General features: G+C 42.0%; 2 protein-coding genes across 8 annotated transcripts; one reads left to right on the top strand and one right to left on the bottom strand.

The window, feature by feature from the left end:
• Positions 1-230: 230 nt before the first annotated feature.
• Positions 231-16,757, bottom strand: ccdc30 (coiled-coil domain containing 30). 6 transcript variants are annotated; one of them, XM_034591909.1, is made up of 28 exons: positions 16,635-16,757; positions 15,655-15,852; positions 13,868-14,050; positions 13,529-13,649; positions 13,105-13,295; positions 12,780-12,866; positions 12,521-12,598; positions 11,908-12,064; positions 11,396-11,467; positions 10,518-10,625; positions 10,294-10,420; positions 9,994-10,186; positions 9,806-9,904; positions 9,003-9,131; positions 8,698-8,835; positions 8,223-8,401; positions 6,725-6,992; positions 6,344-6,466; positions 5,224-5,394; positions 4,775-4,984; positions 4,318-4,475; positions 4,049-4,214; positions 3,560-3,681; positions 3,246-3,387; positions 2,985-3,121; positions 2,598-2,715; positions 1,867-1,931; positions 231-1,680 (listed from the first exon to the last, which is right to left on the bottom strand). In XM_034591909.1, the coding sequence occupies exons 2-28, from the start codon at positions 15,667-15,669 to the stop codon at positions 1,473-1,475; spliced, it is 3,765 nt and encodes a 1,254-aa protein (XP_034447800.1). In that variant the 5' UTR covers positions 15,670-15,852; positions 16,635-16,757; the 3' UTR covers positions 231-1,472. The 6 variants fall into 6 exon arrangements, with proteins under 6 accessions (XP_034447800.1, XP_034447803.1, XP_034447802.1 ...); XM_034591912.1 differs by having other exon boundaries at positions 12,521-12,595; XM_034591911.1 differs by lacking the exon at positions 16,635-16,757 and adding an exon at positions 16,450-16,581.
• A 1,646-nt stretch (positions 16,758-18,403) lies between these two features.
• On the top strand, positions 18,404-21,284 carry emp3b (epithelial membrane protein 3b). 2 transcript variants are annotated; one of them, XM_034591140.1, is made up of 5 exons: positions 18,404-18,560; positions 19,838-19,926; positions 20,036-20,138; positions 20,262-20,402; positions 20,966-21,284. In XM_034591140.1, the coding sequence occupies exons 2-5, from the start codon at positions 19,849-19,851 to the stop codon at positions 21,139-21,141; spliced, it is 498 nt and encodes a 165-aa protein (XP_034447031.1). In that variant the 5' UTR covers positions 18,404-18,560; positions 19,838-19,848; the 3' UTR covers positions 21,142-21,284. The 2 variants fall into 2 exon arrangements, with proteins under 2 accessions (XP_034447031.1, XP_034447032.1); XM_034591141.1 differs by having other exon boundaries at positions 18,453-18,560; positions 19,835-19,926; positions 20,966-21,167.
• The last annotated feature ends 134 nt before the right edge of the window (positions 21,285-21,418 follow it).

Below are 21,418 nucleotides of genomic sequence, written 5' to 3'. Positions count from 1 at the left end.
AGACTACAAAGCGTCCACTGTATAAAACCATTACTGACACACAGCATATTAAAAGTGGTAATTAAGGAAATTTAATTAATGCCATGTATAAAACTCACCCCTCTGCTTTGTGGCTAAAGTACAAGTACTGTCTGATTGAACGCCCCCTGGAAGAAACCTTCGAGCTTGTAAAAGAAACAAACAGCTCTGAAGGCTCAAAATAGACCAAACTAACTTCTGGATTTCTGTGGCTTTTCCCACTTTTTTTTTAAACCACAAACCAAGCCGCACGATGTCAATACTGGAGTGGATGCAGCTGACACGCTCCTCAGAAAGGAGGAGGACTGTTTACCACACAGTGTCATGTGAGACAAAGTGGGTCCACAACATTATCAATGTTTAAAGGTTTTTTTGACACAGTAAAACCATAAACATACAACACCACAGGCCTTTTTTCATAGAAAACACTGCCCAGATTAAACTTAACTGGGGGAAATATACGTACCGCTGAAATCGCACTGCTACATTTTCTCAAATGTAAAACACAAGTCAAACATCTTATAAAGTGCTCAGTTTAAACTCATTCAAATCCACAGGTGAAACATGTGTTTGACATTTACTGCACTAGTGTGGAGTACAGTGTTTTACCCTGTATCTTTACGTAAAAAAAAAAAAGCAATATCCTTCCCATGAAACAAAACACAAGGCTTTCAAGAATCCAGATTTGCCATGATTTACTGCTGCAAACAACTGACCTGGGCCTGTACTACAAAGCAGCAAGATCTATGGTTATCGAGCTAACGTCAGGTTTAAATCTGAGTTTTCAGTAAATAATCCCCCAAGTTCAAGATAATGCATCAAAAACTCAACTTTCTTTATGGTTCTGACTATGTGGCCTATACTGTAAGTAACGACTCCACCTCTTCCACACGAACAAGCTCATAGCTGGATAAGAAAACCCAGAGTTAAATGAGACAATTGATAACCAGCCTCATAGTACAGGTTATCCAGTCTGATGTCAGGTTAAGAGAAGCTGGATAACACAAACATATCCGGCGTATGTTGAACTCGCTTCGGACTACAGGCCTCAGCTCACAAACAATATTGTGTCAGCCTCCAAATTAAATCTCTCTTTACATCTTGTTCCCTTTTAACATAATGTCACCCAACATTTGATTGACACTTACACTGGCTTATCTTTTTTCGATACAATACATTTTTCGTACCTGGATCAAAATGCAGCACTTGCAAGTCAAACAAGAATCTTCTTTGCAATACAAAAGTGATATCACCCTGAGCAGAACTCTTTATTACTCTATTGAAAAATTATTGATTATTATAATCCATTCAACATATTTTTTCACTCTTTTAAAATCAGATTTTTAAATTCGAGCGGAGGTGGCGAATACGAAGTGCTTTAAAACACGTTGAACTACAGCACACGTTCCTGCTGGTGGATTGCCGTTGCAAACACAGCCGCAGTCAGAACGCTTTCATACCTTGTCACCATTATTAGAGCTCTCCTCGGAGCCCTTGGCCTCCGGAGAAACCAGAGGGGAGGTGAGATTCAGGTAGCCCTGCTCCGACAGCTGGTTCGAGGAGACAGAAGCTCGAGTGCTGTCCATCACCGCGCGGTCGCCCACCTTCACACGGCAGATTTTGTCCAGGATGTCCAGTGGGTCACAAGAACCTGACATCAGACTGGTGACACGAATATGAGAAATTAAGGAAGAAAAGCCACAAACAAGCATAAACGTCTATGTGAATGCAACCAGTGTGTGATATGACAAGTGTATTTAAGTTGGGAATTCCTTCAAAATCTTTACAAATGGCTTAATACAGTATAGTCCGATATGAAGCTAAACCAAAAACGATAAACTGCTTTACCTTAGCGTAGATGCATGTAGGATGCTGTCACAGAGACTTTCAGAGGGGTGCACTTTCTTGGCATTCTGTTGAGCATTTTCACCATTATCAAAACACACAAACAAAAGACACGTCACCCATTTTATACTAAGCCACTAAGCCACAAAAAGAGCTGTAGCTGATCTGCCACAACCATTTTCACCTCAAAGAGACATTATGCTCATATTCGGGTTGATGATTTAAATTTGGGTTATTACAGGAAAAGGTTTACATGCTCTGATGTTCAGAAAACGCATCACTTTCCCCTTAATGTCCATTGCTGCAGCTCCTCTTTTCAGCCTCTGTCTGAAACGCTTGGTTTTAGCTCTGATTGGCTAATTGGTCCACTCTGTTGTAATTGGTCCACCGCTTCTCGCACACACAGAAAATGTTGCCCTCCGCTCTGGCTTTCCCGGGCTTTGTTAGGGGCCGTACCAGACTAGACGCTAGGTGTGTATCGGTATTGGTCAGACTACTGACGAAGCAGTTTTTCGTTGGGGGGGGGCAGCTCCCTTTACTGCAGACTGTGGGTTTTTTTGAAGACCTTTTACACACACAAAAAAAACTTTATAACACACTAGAGTAAAGGTTAAAACTGAAAAAGCTAAATATCTCCTTTAAACTTGCTGTATGAGCAGTTTTATAATTGTAAAAAGAAAAATACCTGTGAAGTGGCATGTCCCATTATCTCATAAACTGCTGTGTAGTCTTACCTCCAGGCTGTAGAATGACTGGGAATTCCTCAGGGCACGCTCTAGGGAACTAACTTGATTGGAGAGCTTCAGGGTCCGATCCTGTAGCTGTCTGTTTTCCACTTCTAAGACGTTGACCCTTGAAAAGATCAATACTCATCCATGAAAATTATTGAACTAGTGTGTCCTTAATGTCCTCACTGAAACCCCATGAATTCCTGATTTTTGCTTTTGATAGAAAACAGTCATTACATAAAACAACATTTGTATTTGTCATTTTGGCTTCATATATTATTTTAGCTCATGATTACTAATTTTGATAAACATCAACAGCAATATGACATATGCTGCTCAATTTCACCTTGCTGGTCCAGCAGGTCATGTGTTCAAAGTGTGAACATGCTGTACCTGTGTTGGATGGTCGAAGCGGTCCTCATGCCTTTGCTCCCCATTTCTTCTGCCTCACTTATCTTCCTCAGCAGTTCCCTCTTCTCCTCTAAAATTTTCTCATTTTCCTCCATCACTGTGTGGATCCTTTCCTTCTCCTGTGAGACACCACCAAGGAGACCAGAGGAGGAAATATAATAACAGAGAGACGTTAGAAAAAAATTTTCAAGCTCAAATATCATCGTGTGGGATTCAAACGTCATCCTGTAAGATGCGTGTGACCTTGTGCGAGAGGCTGGAGGCCAACACCAGGTCGTTCTCCAGTCTCTGGATGGTGCAGTCCCTCTGTGCAGTCGCCTTGAGAAAGATCAGTTTGGCCTGACGCAGCTTGGTCTTGTGATGACTCTGCTTTTCGTCGTACTTCCTGAGTTGAGGGAGCAAAGGAACTTAATCACAGGAAAGGCACTAACACCTCATGTCCTAATTATTAATTATACTATGACTGCACTGAGCTGATCAAAAAGTATATAGTAAGTACAAGATTTAAGTTAATAATATTTCATTCAATGAAAACACTGGTGTTTTATGTGTCTCACCTGACGTGCATGTCAAATTGGAGGAGAACCTGCTGCAGCTCCCCCTGCAGCCTGTCACACTCCTGCTGATTGGCCGCCAGCTCCTCCTGCAGTCTGTGCCTGGACGTCTGGCTGTCTCTGGCCTGAAAGACACATATAACACACACATGTTGATTTACAATTCTAACTGGAATAAGTCAAGTTTGGGGCAAAGGTAAAGCAACATTATTTGTGGGAACTTTAAACTGACCACAATTAAAAATCAAGTTAAAGGAGGTTGTTTTCATGGTCTTTTTTTGTCTGTCTCTCAGCAGGACTACTCAAAAACTACCAAAACCATTTCCATGAAAGTTTGTGCGGGGGTGCATAAAAAGGCTAAGCAAGGAAATGTTTGTCTTTACTTTACCTGTGAGATGAGGAATGCAAAGTTGAACCTTAAGTACTTGAAATGACACTCAAAGCTAAGTACAAGCTAAGAACCTGCCAAAAGTGCTGTACACTGTTCTTTACCTCCTCCCTGGCCTTGCTGAGCTCAGCCTCCAGGATGGCCAGACGGGTGTCCAGCTGCTGGGCACGGTGGCTGAGCTCCGTGTTGGTCCTGGTCAGAGAGGCCTCCTTCAGCCTGAGGGAGCGAACCTGCTGCTGCAGCTCCTCCTCACGCTGCTCCAACAGCTTCCTGAGGGTCAACAGAAAGAGTCGCAATGTTGATTATGGCACAATTACCACAACTGGGACCAAGTGAAAGTGGGCAGTGTCAGCAGCAGCAGCGTGTGTGTGACCTGGTGATGTGCTCCTCATGCTGCTTGGCTCTCAGGGCTGACAGGGTGTCAGACAGGTCCCTGCTGTCCCGCTCCAGGCGGCTGCTCTCGCCGGCCCGAGCTTCCTCCACACGCAGCTGGTGCTGGGCACTTTTAAGCTGCTGCTGCAGCTCCAACACCTGCCGTCACAACAAAGTCTCATGATTGACTCAGTGAAATGACATGAAATATGCAGGCCAAAGAAGGGAATAATATGAGTGGAGACATTTACAATATCACAACTTTTGCTCCCAAGAGACTGGAAACCACATCTATTAAGAGCTCAAAATGTAGGTTTCTCTGACAATGATTGAAGAGTTGATCCCCATGGATAAATTAAGGTTGATGGAGGGTAAAGTTGTATCTATTTGATGATAAAATATCCTCGATACAGTAACCCTGGGACCACAGGGCACTGATTACTCACTCCAGCACTGACCTTCTTGTCAGCAGAAATGAGCTGAGCTCTCTCAGCCTGCAGATCCTCCTGCAGACTGGTGGTGGCGCTGCGATTCGTGGAGTTGCGTGCCAGCTCCAGCTCAAGCTCCCTGATTTTCTGCTGCTGACGTTCGCTCTGAGCCGACTGAGCGTGGAGAGTCTGCTCCACCTGCACCAGCTTGGTCTGCACCTGCTTCAGCTCTGCACAAAGCTAAAGGAAACACATGTGGCACAAGAGTATGAAAACAAAAATAGATGTCTAACACCACTGTCACAGCTGTTGTCACAGCTGTTCTAACAGCTGTGACAACACCTTCCTTCACTGTTAAGGCTGGTGTTATAGTTTCATGTTTACTCATGGTAATTTACCTTCATCATGAGGTGACAGAGAAACTAGGGTGAAGAGTGATTAAGAGGTCAATTCCGAGTGTTTGGTAATCAAACACCAACCTTGAGTTTTTCCTGGTCCAGCAGGGTGTTGTGTCTCTTCAGGTCCATGTTCCTCTCTTTCTCATAGCGCAGCTCTCTCTCTGCTGAGGTGAACAGGCTCTGGGCCCTCTGCAGGTCCTGCTTCATCTGTTTGGCCTCCTCTGTCTTCTGGTTCAGCACCGAGTCCTGGGACTGAAGAAGAAAATAAGAGACAAGGTTCAGACAGGTTCATGCCGCAGGGGAGTTCAGATCCGTACACGTAGCCTGAAGTGTCTTCAGCTTCAGAAAAGATTTGTTTTATTTTAAATCCTGACAAATCACTACAGTTGGGAGGCCTTAAACTTTTCTGATAACCATCAGAATTTATTATGAACAGAAAACAGAGAAAATATTACAAGCTAAGCTAGAAATGTTTTAAACATTTATTTGCATTATATCCAATCACCAATTGTCAGTTGTATACTCCCTTAAGTATTGATGCATAATGTTGCTGTAGTGATTTTAAAACTAAGGCAACCAAAAGACAACTGAAAATCAAAATACTGAACAGGCCTTGCTTTAATTGGATTTTTAGATTGACTGTTGTAGACTGTTGGGTTTGATAAGAATGTGTATCTCTCTTGATTCAAGAGTGTGGTCTTTCAACTTAAGAGCAGGACTGATTGACTTCACGTTCAGATTTTGTAATACTTTTACTAAAAACCCTACATTTGCATGTAATTACTAACAGTACTCGGACAGATTTCCTGCGCTCCAGCTTCAGCTCTTCTCCTCACACTCACGCTGCTTCTGTGCACATGTGAAACGTCTGCTCCACGAATTCTCCTCTGCTGTTGAAATTGGAAAACAAATTAAATTGCCCCTCCCTCCTGTGGGTGCCTTAGCTTTGCTTCTTTGAGAGTCCTGTACGAAAAAGAGCTGAGGCACAGGAAATCTGTCCAAGCTAAGAAATATCTGAGTGCACCAGCAGAGCAAATGTAAACACAAGCAGAGGCTATTGAGTAGGAGTGCAGGGTTTTGAGTGAGAGCATTACATATTCTGAGCATGGAATCAATAAGTCCTCCTCTAAAACTGAAGGTTGCTCTTGAACAAAGACAGAGGGGGAAAAAAATAACATAGTTATGTACGTGTCATACGTACTTTGATATGTGCCTGGGCTTCTTTGACCTGAGCCTGCAGGGCCAGTTGGTGCTGCAGGGCCAGCTGCCGCTCCTCTCCCAGCTTGTCCTGCGTATGATTCAGCTCCTGTTTCAGACATGAAAGCTACAAACACCACAACACATAAATGAATTCTATAGGATCGTTACTAGCAGGTCGACACTGATCTGCTACAGAAACATGACTTTTTCACTGAGGATCTGGTGCCTCACTCAAACACATCAATACCAGACAGCATCACTTTGAAACTGAGCAGCAATGCTGAAGAACATCCCCTCTACTCAGCCCTGTTGTTTCAATTGGTGAACATCTATCTAACTAAACAGTCAGACTCACACACACCCCAGCAAAAATGTCAGATACCTGATCCAAGCTTTCATCCTTGGTCCTCTGCACTGGACTTAGTCTAGATTCAGTATGAGCCGTGTGCAGTTCCAGCTTCTGGCTGCTACTAAGTGCTTCCTTTGTGGAGGCGAGCTGCTCTTGATACCACTTGAGCTGCTCATTGAGTCGCTCGGTCTTGAGCTCCAGTCTCTCTCTCTCCCCCACAGCTGCCAGCTTCTCCTGGACACTGGAGCTCAGCTTAGCCTGGAGCTCTGCACTCTGCCGCCGCTCAGAAACCATTTCATCCCTGGAAAATATGCAAACACATTCAACACAAGTACAAGCCGGTGTTCCAGTCCTACTTTATGACTAACCCAACTTAATCTCAATCTATTTAAAACGCACATGAAATCAGCAGTGGGTTTGTTGCTGCTGTTTACATTCCTCCAGATGAAGATTCAGAAAATGCCCGAGACATTAATGGGGTCATCAGCAGTCACATGACTAAACCTGGGTCCTATTTCCCTGCTTCTCCAACCAACTTCCATTTATAAAAAACTGTAGAAAGATAAAGCTAGAGCAGCTCTACAGTTCTCAAATCACTTCCCCCATAGAAAATTAAAATTACAAACCTGCAGTTGTGTGCCTTTGCCAACCAGTACAGTCTCATTCTACATACATTTGTCCAAACTTATTTGAGGTCACTGAGACCTTTGACCACTAAAATCGAATCAGTTAATCTTTGAATCGACGTGACAACTGGTCAAAGATTTTGAGAAATTCCTTAAAGGCAAACTTGAGATATGATGTTCAAGAGGCAAAAACAAATTTTGTGATCCACTAAGACCTTGACCTTTGACCACTTAATTAATTAATCACTTGCTTATTACTTAACCCATGAGTCTATGTGAACATTTGTGCCACATTTGAAAGGATTATCTCGAGGTGTTCTTAAGATAGTTTTCACATGGGAAAAAGGGTGACATTGATCTTGACCTCCTTGATCAGTTCATCAGTGAGTCAAATGAATATTTGTTATATTTCTTCAAGATGTTCCTGAGATGTTACATTCGCAAGACCAAAAATGGGCTTTTTACGGTCACAGTGACCTTGCGCGTTAATTACCAAATTCTAATCAGATCATCTCTGACTCCAAGTGAATGCTTGTACCAATTTTGAAGAGAACCCCTCAAGGCGTTCCTAAGTTGTCATGTTCACAAGAATGGGACAGACAGAAAGACGGGCAGACAACCTGACAACATGATGCCTCTGGCCACTAGCTGTCGCCGGCGCTGAGGCATAAAAAGTGAGGTGAGCGTGCACAGAACCCAGAGAATACTAAACGACAATACCCACCCCTGCCAAAGGAATTAATCGGAAAAATCTAAATAGTTTTATTTTTATGCCTTGACTGTTTATTTATTAATTCTTTTATTGAACTTTTATTTTTGTGAGTCGCATAAAGGGACAGGTCTCAGAAATACTACTGCCTAAGCAGTTTTTGTGTACTGCGGATGAACTCTGGACTGACACAGACCTCAGGGTGTTGTGTGCCGTCTGGAGGCTGGTGAGTTCAGCAGTCAGTCGGTCAGCCTGCTCCTGCAGCTGCTCCACCTGAAGCCTGTTTTCCTTCAGGTCCTCCTGGTTCCTGTTATTGTCCTTACGGAGCTCCAGCTCGCTCTGGAGTCGACTGTGGGCGCGCTCCATCTGGGCCAACTGACAGGAACAGAGTCCAAGACGGAAAAATGGAGAGAAACTTATTTTAGTAGAGTACATGTCAAAATGATGCATGCAGTAGTATTTCTGAGACGTGTCCCTTTACGTGTCCCGTGCTTTACGTTTATTGGTCATTTCTTTATCAGCAATTGCAATGTACATATTGTTGCTTACTTACATTATATTTCAACTGTCTATTTTGCAAAATAGACAGTCAAGTGGTGCATTTTCAATTCTTTATACTTTTTCATTTTTACTTCAACTTAAATATGTCCTGTGATGTGAATTGAACAAACCTTTTCTTCCAGAACAGCTTTTTCCCCTTTGACCTGTGTGAGGCTCTTGATGAGCGTTTTCCCTTGTTGACATTCCGTCTGAAGGCTGTTGACCTCCAGCCTCAGCTTCTTCAGCTCTCGCTCACCTATCTGCAAAGCCTTTGGCGAAGAGAATGAAGGAATCACATACAGTTACTGTGTGGTTTAAAATAACAACTTTGCATCAGGTCTAGACTTCCCAGACTGTATTTCGCATACTTGTGTTGGTGTTGTGTTATTTCTTTTTCTGTCAGATGATGCAGCAGATATGCGTTTACGTTTTTTACCCCTTTGTCTTTCTTGAGGGCAGCCTGAGCAGCACTGAGGTCCACCTCCAACTGTTTCCTCCAGTCCTTCTCCTCGGTCAGCCGTGCCTCAAGCAGAGCCAATCTCTCCTGGCTACTGTCCCTTAAGTGCTTCACACACGGCATGAAAGGAGAGTGCAGTGTTTACATTTTGCATTGAGCCATGGAAAGTATATAAACTCTTCTAATGTTTTAAATGAATTTTCTTTGTATGGCAGAAACGGAGACAAAGTTATATAGTGAGATTTAAATTGTAGAGCATTAGTCATAATGATAATAATAATAAATCAATTAATTAATTAAATAACAGTTGTAGAAAATAAATTGAAAATAAGATGGCAATCAAACCCAGGAAATAAAATGTGAGTTAAATAAGAGTCTAAAGAATAAGACCACTGAATAATACCAACAAATTGATGGCCAATAAAGGAAGTTAAACACAGTATATCAAACTGAGTCACATACAAAACTATAGAGACAGATTTTTTTATTTCAATCCAAGTTCTATTTTAGGATACTAAAATTTAGCATACTACCAACACTCATCGTGAATAAAACTACAAATAAATAACCTGATTCATTTATGTGTAGATAGCTATTCCCTGTCTTAATCACATTTATTTTCATTTTGCTGATTATCATGCAATTCTTTTAAAACCCACTTCATTCTAGATTTTAACTATTGGCATTAAAAGCATTCAGACTTCAGAGGGTGTTGAGTTCTTCTTGTTCTTTCTGGACACATTACTGTGAAATAATCACAGAGGAAACATTACAGATCTTACCAGCTGTAGGTAGGACTCAGTGGTTTTGACCTCTTCTCCGTTCCTCATCAGTTTTTCATGGGCGTCTTGCTTCTTCAACTCTGCCTCCAGGCTTCTGATCTGTACGACCAGTTCAGATTATTTCTCAATTAGAGGGAAATCTTTTGTTACATTGAGAAATTAAGCAAGAATTTAGTGTTGCTCATTACCCTCCTGTGCAGCCCCTCCAGTTCCCCCTCATGGCGACGACTCTCCTCCTTGCTGGCATTCTGGGCCTCCCCCAGCAGGGCCTCCAGCTCCTCGTTCCTCTCCTCCAGCTCTTCCTGTTGCTTGCGTAGCCTCTGGAGTTGCCGCTGCAGCTCTCTGACCTGCACGAGCCCATCTTCCATCGCCTCATGACACCTAACGGCAAATGGTGATGATACAAGTCAGAAATTAGCTGGTGGGAATACTCTGGTTGAGAACCTAATTTCAAATATTTTGAAGTAGTTGAGGATTAATATATGAACCGTTTGTGAATGAGATCCTTTTCCTGAGCTGATGAGGCTGACAGATTGTTTTGTGGTTCGATGCTGACGCTCTTTCGATCCTCCTCAGCTACAAATTCTTGGTCTGTGTCATTTATTGTCAACTGAACAAACACAACAACAATCAAAACCAAGCCAGTGAAACAACTGTGTTTTTTTAATTTTTTACTATGGTAAATAAATTCAGTTAATATCAACCTGTCCCAGGAGATTTTTCTTCTCGGATTCTTTGGTGCGCACTCTCTCCCTCAAAGCTCTGTTCTCAGTATCTAGTCTGTCGTATTGCTCTTTCGCTTGCTGCAGCTTCATCAAATCTATGGAGAGAAAAAAAAAACATATATTTGTAGATATAAAATATAAATGTAAGTGTGTAACTTTTAAACATAAAAATGTATTTTTGTTTTTCTTGTTTTGCCTTTTTAAACCTCAAACACCTTTAGAACACAGAGGTTGTTAAAAGGCAAGTGGTCAATTTGTCAAGAACGTTGGATGTGATAAAAAGCAGGAGATTGAAAGTTTAGTCATAACAGCAAAACCCCATGATGCATTTCAACTTACTGATAGGATGAGTCTTACATCTGTCTGGTTATGTGACATGGTTGTGTCTGTTATGACTTTTATGTTAATATTTGAAGGAGCCTCTTCAAAACGACAAAGACCTCGTTCAGACCTGGTATTAACATTCGTCCTGAGTGATCCGTTCAGAAGTAGACAGCGGCAAGTACAAGTCTGAACGGATGAATGTGACCAGAATCATTTTGTTGTGTGACCATAAATGCGTCCTGGGCAACATATGAAGGACAACCTCTACAGATGATGTCTCTTATTTGTTTGTTGCCCTGACCACAATATCAACACAACATTATGAGTGATACTTCTTTCAAATGGGTATGAACACATGTAACAGATCTGAATGGGGCCTAAGATTCAGACAAAACATTACCAGAACGGGAGACAGGGGAAATATTTTTGAAGAAGAAGAATAATAGAATTGCCAATGGTGAGATACATGTGAAAGAAAATCAAGTTCCTACTCAGGTGGTGTCTTTTGCAGTAATTTACGTCACACCCACGTCTGTCTCACCACAGTGTTTCAGTTTGTCCACTTCCCTCCTCAGGTTTTCTACTTCTTGGACCATTCCCTGAAGCCCAGACCCTGAGATTATAAGCAAATCTTAAACTCTATGAAGCAGAAAATATGCTGTCTAGTAATCAGTGTCTTTTAAAACTTTACTTCTCCTGTGCTCTGAATTATTTCCTGCAGTTGGCTACATTAACACCCCAATTCCACAAACATACACTGATTTGAAAAATAATTATTAGTGTAAATCTGTAGTCTTACAACAGTATGTGGAAATCAAAACATTTTAAAAAGGTTGGAGGCAAAAACATGAATACACTGGGGCTGCACATGTACTGTGACATTCATAGTAACTCCGTGCCATCATGTGTGTTTCTTATAACCACTAACATAGCAATAATGTGTGGAGATAATTGTTCACTGTAAGTGTATTCAGTCTTAAGAAACATCAACACAAAGTTTAAAGTCTACTCATGATTCTTTCATGGATAGATATCGTTAAGTCTGTAACATACCATTTGAGTCTAGGCTGTTGTTTTTGGCGACATCCAGCTCATTGGTGAGTCGACGGATATCTTGATGAGCCATCGCCAGCCTCCTGGACGCCTCCTCCAGGTCCCGCTCCAGCCGCTGGCGCTCATTCCTCTCCTGGGAAATCTCCTCGCTGTGGGCCTGATGTTTGAGAATCAGTTAGGGGTGGTGTGTAGTGGGAGGAGTACAGCGGGAAAGAATACTGGGAGCAAAAAACAAGGGGGCCCATGCTGTTGTGAGAGACATGCATTTTGAGATTCATCACCGCTGCAGGCCTGGAAAGGAGCGAGGGGCAGTGAGTGGACGGTCTCATCCAAGCAGTGGGACAAAAAGTACACATGCGACATGCAAGTACTGTTCTGCCTGTACACCATTTTTGAACACTCATCTGTTGTTAGAAAATTGTATTGGCAGGCACGTTACAGAGACAAGCGAGGTTGTCTGCATCATGGTGGCAGTGCAGCTTTCAAGGCACCTTTTTCAGTGTGGAATTTCAAAAAAGTAAAACCAGTTGTAGACAAGCCAGTGATGCCCTCGTTTGATCACAACACTGGTGTTAGTTACTGAGTTAGTATAGGCTGGGAGGTGGAGACCTACAGGGGTAATATTGTGCTTGCTCTGACCAGACCTACGCAGCCCAAACAGCTTCTTCCACGGACTCTGGGATGGGCACTGCTAAGAGGAAAGACCAGTGTGGGTAGAATCACAACAGACAGTAAATAACTACCAAACTATCCTCATACTTTAACAGGAAAAAACTTAGTAGTTGTTTTTTTCTTCACAAAACTTAAATCAAACTGAGAATTTTGAGGATTTATAGAGACTTGTAGCCAGGGCACAGTGAGAGTCAACTCACCTTTGTCATGTTATCTAGGCTCTTCTGTATATTCTCCCTCCGCTGCCGTAGCTCGTCGCCCATCATGTGGTGAATATGTTGCTGTCCCTAGAAAAAACAGAGACTCACTTTACCATGTTTATGAGGCCTCAGGATTTGCCTTGGATAGTTCACCATGAAGTATGAAAATGTTCTAAGATTGAAGACAGTGATGGTGGAAATTGACTTTACCGCTTTACATACTATATCAATTATTTAAATATTTCAAAGTGGTTATATGTGATAGCCAGCCATGAATAACATATCATGAGGAACAGTCCCCTGCTGGTGTAGGACAGTCCTTTACCTGGTGGTGGCCCTCCGTTGAGTTTCCAGTGAGGTTCTGACTTTCCAGTCTCCTCTCAGCCGCCTCCAACCTTTCCAGCAGCGTGGCCCTCTCCACCAGCAGGTAAGCAACCTGCTCACTGGGGCTGCTCAAGCCTATCTCCACTAGGTCCTCCTGAGCCAGCATCTCTGCCAGCTCTTTGGCCTGACTCTCTGAAGTAAAAGTTTACACTGGTCAGTTGTTGGTGTGGCAGGTGGAAGAATAAACATTTCGGACCAGACAGAACAATAACAAATTAGCTGGAAACTCTATATGACAGATGCTGGAGCATTCGTGGCAAATACAAATAATTAGCCTAGATGTTTTACGAACATCCTGCTCAGAAACTCTGGCGATCTCTACAACCCAAAGCAAAGAATGCCAACTACATCTGCACTGACTTCACCTTGTTGCTGTCTGGTCTGGTGAAGCTCGTGTCGCAAGTGTTCATTTTCTCTTTCGTAGTCTGCAGTCAGACACTCCCGCTCTTCCAGCAGACCACGAATATGTGCAACATAGCTCTCCACCTGACGAACAGGAAGAGAAAAAACACAAGCTATGTCATCTGTGACTTCAGTTCAAAGAACAATGAGAGTATTTTAAATGTAGCCCACTCATTAACTATAGCAGTTATGTGTCAATGAAACTGGATAGTTGGGAAACTTGAAATCATACAAATTGTGGTCAAGGGGTCTGTAAAGCTTTTGCAGCGGTTGGTGAACTAAAAAACACTGAAGGGTCTCACCTCCTTCATCTCATTGGCCTGCTGGGTACGTAAGGTCTGCAGCTCCTGTGTGACTGACCGCAGCTTCGTCTCACCTCGGAGCAGCTGCTGCCACAGATGACGCTGCCGCTCCTCCGCACTGGCTGCCGGAGGCAAGCCATCCTCCTGAAGCCGCATGGAAATCTGGTCCAGCTCCGTCGGCAGCTGAGGACCCAGAGGAGGGGCTGAATGTTATGGGATCTGATATCGTGTTGATCAGTACACTGTTGAGCTCTTGAATCAAGTGGCAGCTTGTAAGGATAAATACCAACAAACTAAACTTGTAAATGTGTAGCCTTGGGCGCACGGCTTGTTGTTATTCTGTAAAGCTTTGCTTATTATAGCACAGTGATTCTTCAGCTCATGCTTCACGTGGCGACAGGCTTACAAAATTCCATGGCTTGATAGTCTCAAATGTCTTCATCTTTTACATGCACTGTGGTGTTGTAGTCTTCTAGAGGCCGGTTTCTCCCACCACCAAGTCAGAGGTAATGTTTTCACCCCTCTCCATTTGTTTGTTTGTAATTAACATTACACAAAAGCAACGTCATACATTTCCATGACTCCAGGATATGGTATGGGTCAGGGAAGAACCACTTAAACTATGGTGCAGATCCATATCAGGGGTGGATCCAGGATTTCCTTCACTTTCTGTAACATTGCGAGATAAGTGTTTTTCAACATTTTCACAGTTTTCCCTGAAAATAATTCATAGATCTTGATGAAAGAAATCTGTTATATTTATGAGTATGTGAAATTTGGTGCAGCTTGAATGAAATTAAAAAGGGTCCGATCGGCCTTGGCAGAGGTATGCGCTCTACAGAGTGCCATTCTAGTTTAAATATGTCACGCTATTACACCTGCAACATAAGCAAAATATTTGTTTGTACATTTGTTTCTTACAAACTATCCTGCAAACTACAGCATTGACACAAGTGTTCAACATCAAGGCTGCCAGCCTCGCAGAAAACGGATCTTATCATGAGTGACACACAGGAGACGGACACAGCATCAGTGTGGCATGACAGCACTAAACACCTGTTACTGAATTCAATACTGTGCTGTGTAGCTGTGTAGGGCTAGTAACCTGAGCCGGCCCCACCATGGAGCATTTAGACCACTCCAGGAGCAATTACAGCTCCGACAACACGCCACATATTGTCTCAAGCTCAGGATCGGGTCACCTGTCGCTGGTTTACTTAAACATCACACAAACTGCTCCGGGCTCTTGCCATTGTCAAATAAATGGCAGAAACTAGGACTGGGCAACAAGATCAAAGATTATCGTAGTAAAATTTAATCAATAGCTATATGACAAAGATCCAATTTATATCAATAAAATGCTTATACATTGTGCAGGGACAGTAAGGAGGTATAACACAGGATTGATCTATGTTTTTATGTTTATCAAGCGTTTGTCATTCTCTGCCCAGGAAGAGGAGTTTAAAACCACACCCTTCACTCTGGGGTCATTAAATGTAAAAGGAATAAAAATGTGATCTTTAAATCGCAATAGTTATTGATATCAACTGATATGAGAATCATGTTTGGTCACATCCCACCAGCCCTAGCAAAAATAAAAACTAAATAAGAGAACGAGAGGTCACTAATAATAATAATAATACAACAATGTCAAAATAATGTCGCTTTTTTGTGCAGATTGAAATAGTTTGCACAAGTTAAATAAAAAATGTCTGCTGTTGAAAACTAAAACAAAGCATGTTAACAGTGGCAGTGTTATCTTTAAATTAATTAAAGCTTAAAGTCACCTCTTCACGATCCATGGTCCTGTGTTAAGTGTATCAAAGCTGCATGTGAGTGATGGACTTCTTCCTCAGTGGTGGAAACAACTCAGCCTACATGGTATCGATACAGATTTGCAATGATGATCAGCACGTCCTCATACTCCATCACTCCCGTTGTTGTTGCACCTCGTCCATGACAACGTCCCTCGTCCACGTGTTCACCTGGAAAACATAACAAACTTTTAAAACAATGCTGTCAGGTCGTGTCAGGACTTGCAGGCGCGTGAATTGAGATTCGACTGAAACTTCCTTCCTTTCACACAAGCAAGTGCACACACCCAGAGTAGCAGATGAGCTACATTGCACATCACCTGAGGCTATGCAAAGCTTCATGCTGACCCGCTATCTGCAGCAATGTTATCATGGAGAGTTTAACATGATGGACAGTAACAGCTCCATCTCCTGCGCAGGCGTCTTCCTGACTCTGGTGCATATAGTAAAGCAACACTGCTTTCTTACTTATGTGCAGACAACTGTTACTACTGTTTAAGTGGGACGATCAAAGACCTTTAAATTCAAGCTGAGCCCTCTGCCCCAAAATGTCTGACGAGGAGGAGCAAATGTTTTTATGTCGGACAACAGCCACTTACTCGCATTCCTTTCTGACCACGCAGGCTCATTATAATTCACACAGATGCCCGTGGCTTATGACCAGGGTCCCGTTAAACCACTTGGTGTTGCCACGCTGGTGAAGAACTGAGCCGATAACAGGGACGAGCCGCAGCGGGAGCTAGTTAGCAAAGTTCGAGGCAAAGTTACCGTGGGTCCACTCCACACTCAGCTAGCTGGCTAACGGTAGCCATGGCTCTCTCCAGTGGCCGCTCGGCTCGGTCTGGGGTCGGCCCTTGGGTTTTCCTTGTGGGGCCCGGAGACTCCAGCCTCACCGCTGGCTCCCTGGAGGTGATGGAGCTCAACACGACCTGAGCAGATAAAGTTTGACTCACCTTTCAAACGGCAACAGCGACATGAAGAGCCGAGCGCAGGGGAAAGGTGTAATTTAGTCGTACCCGAGTTGAGTGAAGAGCCGTCCTTACCATGCCTCTGATTGGCTTATCCTGATATTGTCTCCACTTGTAGCCAATCACCACACTTCGTGCCTAATCCTGGCCCAATGAGAGGCAGGGCAGAGGCGGGTCTTCGCCCATCTCGGGTAGGAGGAAAATAAAGCTCGAGTACAGGCGTGGTTGAGTGAACTGGCTTCTACTGCTACCTAGGCAACGGATCATACCATTCGGAGGAGACACAGGGGACAACGGATCATACCATTCAGAGGCGAGACAGGGGACAGCCGCACTCAGGGTTTCCAGATCCCCGGCGGCTTTCCCTCAGAATTTACACTGTATATGATTCCTTATGTGTTTCAGATAAATAACATTTGTTTAAATGAAAAATTGCTTTTATGATCCTCCATGAAACTGACTCCATGGCGTCAAACCCACATCATTCAAGGGATATTAAACATCTAGTCCTATATTCTAAAAAAAGTGACGTTTTTTAATCACACAGACCTGGCAACCCTACAGTCGGTCCTGGAAGTTGCAACCAATGAAATGCTGTTTTTTTTAATCAAGAAAAATATGTTCCAATAAACTTTGGTAACTGACAGGTTTACAGTTAATTATCAAGCTCCGTTTATGTAGGCCTGTAAAAGTTTATGGGAAATAAACATTTCTCAGGATTGGTTTCGTCCTTGGTAAACAGCTTGTAATTCAAGATATAGAACAGTGATTGTATGTATTGTTGTATTGTGGGGTGCACGCAATAAATAAAAAAAGGCTCCTGTGAAGCTAAATATTATTTGATAATTTCTATCTTAGAATGTTGCCATTATTCTATCTCATTCATATAATGATATATTTAAATTATAACATGAACTATAATATGAATGAATGGAGCAATATGCACGTTATTATACATGGTTTCAAATACAGGAATGATTTCGTACATTGCTGTTTGTTTTACCTTGATGGGAATGTAGAGCATTTATTAGATTTACCATATAGATTTAACATTAAGATTAAGATTTAACATTTAGGTTTAACATTTGATAATGAGTTTTAAAGTTAACATTTAGATCTAAAATGTACGTTTAGCTTTAACATTTAAAATTTAGGTTAAAATTATATATTTAGATTAAACATTGATGTCATCTTTAAATAATTTTTTTACCTAAAAGCAAATGTGACAAAACTCACAAATATTGTAGAAAATTTGATTAAAAAAAATTAATAAATACACAGCATTTTGCAGCTCAATATTTTGAAATATGCTCTTAAATCAGTGCCCAGTGTAAAATCTGTGTATTAAAACTTGATAATTTGTTGTTTTCCTGTTGCCTCCACTAAACCTGAACTCATGAAACATGAATTCAGGCTACGTTTGCATGCTGTGTCCCACCCAGATGTTTTCATAGTGACCAGTGCACTCAGATTACTCATCATGTCCCAGTGTAGAAATGTGAGCTATGTTGCAGCTATGTGATAATTTTTCATAACTACCCACCAAGAAGAGTAATGAATGTAATGAGCTACGGTTGGTGTGTGCTCATTATACCATAGAGCAGTTCCAGCAGACTGTTTACAGAGGAGGTCTTTTCATGTGGGTTTTTTACGTGCCTCTGCTGCCCATGGGTGGGTCTCTCATTTCAGTCTTTTTTGGATGGTGATGTTGTTCTGAGGGACTAAGAGGGAGCTCTGTTCTGCACGGAGGAAATGGGCGTTCTCCTTGGAAAGTTTGGATGGAGTGATTGAAAAAAAATAGAGGGGGTGTGGCACGGCCAGACGGGAGAGGACCACAGTGAGACACACATGTTGTAGAGTAGTGAAACAGCCCATAAGAGGTTTGATTCAGAGGAACAGACAATACCTGTGGTGAGTAGACATTTCCTTGACTTTTTATCGAATTTCTATATTAGTCTTGATAAATCGTGGTACGAGTAGATAACATTTAAGTTTTATCTGTCCTATGCAGATTAACACATGGTCAACAGCACAATGAAAAGTGCTGGGTGAGAAGCACAGGTCAGCTCAGCAATGCAATGAGAGCAATGTCATATGGGGAATATAAGTAAGATAAGAGAGAAAAGTCAAATTGGATAACATAAAAGAGCTCATTATAAAAAGATATATTTCTATATACATTAGAAGACGCAAGAACAAAACAAAAAGTGACAAGAGGAAACTGTATATGTATCAACAAAGGTAGTGGCTCTTGGATCACATATCCTTATAAGATCCTCTAGAAAATAAATGGGCAAAAAATCCTGCCATCAGAACATCGTGTTTTTTCTTACCACTCATCTTGAAATGATTAAGATCTATTTTACCAACCGAGCAACAACACAACACAATGTTATCATATATTTGTGATGTGTGTATCTTAATTGATAGATATATTCTTTACACTCAAGTTATTCTTTCAGAACCACCCAGTTCTGTTTTTAAATAATTTTCACTGAATGATTGACTCATTTGGATGTGATGGATGAACTCCTCGGACATAATTTGACTGGGACTCCACATGCCCACCCAAATGGACCTCTCCTACAGATAGAGATCTTCATGGACTATTTCAAGCTGTTATTTATTTGCCTCTCTATATCTTCTCTTTTTCACAGTGTGACTCCGTTTTGGGAGACTAACTTGTTTGTTGTGCCTTATTTCTGGGTGTGTGCGGCGTAAGATTGAGAATCAGAGGCTTTTCCGTCAGACTTTAATTTCCTCTGTAAGTTTACAAGTGGAAGCAGCACTAATGAAATCCAAATGCAAGATGAATTACAGCTTCAAACACGACCATTCAGAGGAGTTTAATAGGGTAAATATTTTTGGCATCGATGGGGCCCGCCCAGTTTCTCTGCAGGTTTGCTTTAACGCTGGCGACGCACAAGCACAGTCACAGAGAAGTTTTAAAATTAACTCGCTGCGCTCTGTTTTGGAAGTAGGGGTCTTATGCAACACAGAGTATACTTTGTTCAGCATGACTCAAATTTTCCATTAAGTGTTTCAAGGCATAACAGGAAAGTGCCCCAACAGTTATTTCCCCCCCTGGAAGTTGTAAATGTGTAAAACCAGTCACACACTATTTCAGTGGTGGATGCTGGATGTAGTCTGAACCCATATTTAACCTGTTTTTGTTTGTTTTTAAGCAGCACATTTGAACATGGCTTACCTGCTAATGTTTGTGACCCTGCTGCATCTCATCACCCTGGCCATGCTGTTCATTGCAACCATGGAGAAGGTAATAAATCACATTTCGGGCATGATGTTTGTCCACTTATTATTATTATTATGTCATAAGTGCGACATATGCAGCAGTGTGTGTCATGTCTGCTCTCTCTCTGTTTAAGTCCTGGTGGGTGTGGGACGGCCTGGAGAACTCAGATCTGTGGTACAACTGTAGGTTCGACAACTCCACGGGAACCTGGCTTTGTGCATCCTCCAAAGAATCCGGTAAACGGCAGTTTCATTATTTCAGGCCTCCATGAACGTCGCTTTACATGAACAGTTCTCAGAAAAGGTCAAATTTGAGAGCTATGATGGTTTTTCTCTGAAGATATGGTGATGTTTTCTCAGAGTGGCTCCAGTCAGTGCAGGTCCTCATGGTTCTGTCAGTGGTCTTCTCTTCCATCTCCTTCTTGGTGTTCCTGGGTCAGCTCTTCACCATGTCTAAGGGCGGACTCTTCTATTTCACCGGGCTGTGTCAAGTCTTTGCAGGTAACGGTGGAATGAAACAATGTGCTGCTGATATGTGTCTACACGATGAGAACATTTGGAAAGGCAGATGACCGCTCTTACAAAACTGAAGATGGAGGCAACTGAATTTGATCTGGTTAAAGATTACAGACAGCATTTTCTATATGTCAGGAACAGCAGTGTTGTTTCTTGCAGGGACAGTTTTTTATCACTAACATAGGCTACTTTTAAAAGTATGATCATTATTATTATAACTAAAACATGGTATAACGTGCTGTGGCTCTAAATTAAGTTTAGACTTAGTTATGGTTGAAGTGGTGGGATAGGTATACGTCTGATTCTGAAGCCCATTCTGTTATGGGAACTCTGACAAACCCCTGTTGATTGATTGTCTGTATTAAATGAGTAACACAAACACCACAACTCTTTGACACATATTGAACCAAAAGTTAATATTGTGTTATGCTGATATGATTTGTGTTGTTCTGCTCACATGTTCCCATTGATATGACAGCAATTCATAAGCACATGGTATAAAGAGCAGGGCTGCAAACATTGCTAACGTTTCTCCATCCTCCTCCCAGGTCTGACAGCCTTCTCTGCAGCTCTTATCTACACACTACATAACAAGGAAATCCTCTCCAGCTCCAAAGAGCTGACCTCTGGCCACTTTGGCTACTGCTTCATCCTGGCCTGGGTGTGTATCCCTTTGTTGCTGGGGAGCGGCGTCATATACATTCACCTGCGTAAGAAAGAGTGATACAAGAAAAGAACAAAGAAAACCATGCCAACAGCAGTATTAGAAAAATAAAGTATTGACCTGACTTCTCAATTTTGTAACAATTTCACAAATGTCTATGTTATGTGATTATGTTTATGGATTGTAGATACTTGTATATTGGAAAGATTACCAGGAAATATTTGTCTATCTCTGAAGCTAACACAAAAATCCTCAATTCAAATCCAATAATGCTGTCCTTCTGTTTTATCATTTGTTTATATTGTTCACCGTTGTCATATATCGACCAAGGAAGCAA

The sequence above is a fragment of the Hippoglossus hippoglossus genome, chromosome 7 (genome assembly GCF_009819705.1).
Source record: "Hippoglossus hippoglossus isolate fHipHip1 chromosome 7, fHipHip1.pri, whole genome shotgun sequence".
Taxonomy (NCBI): Eukaryota; Metazoa; Chordata; class Actinopteri; order Pleuronectiformes; family Pleuronectidae; genus Hippoglossus; species Hippoglossus hippoglossus.
The sequence above is the reverse complement of the archived record's forward strand: the minus strand, read 5'-3'. Positions and strand labels throughout refer to the sequence as shown.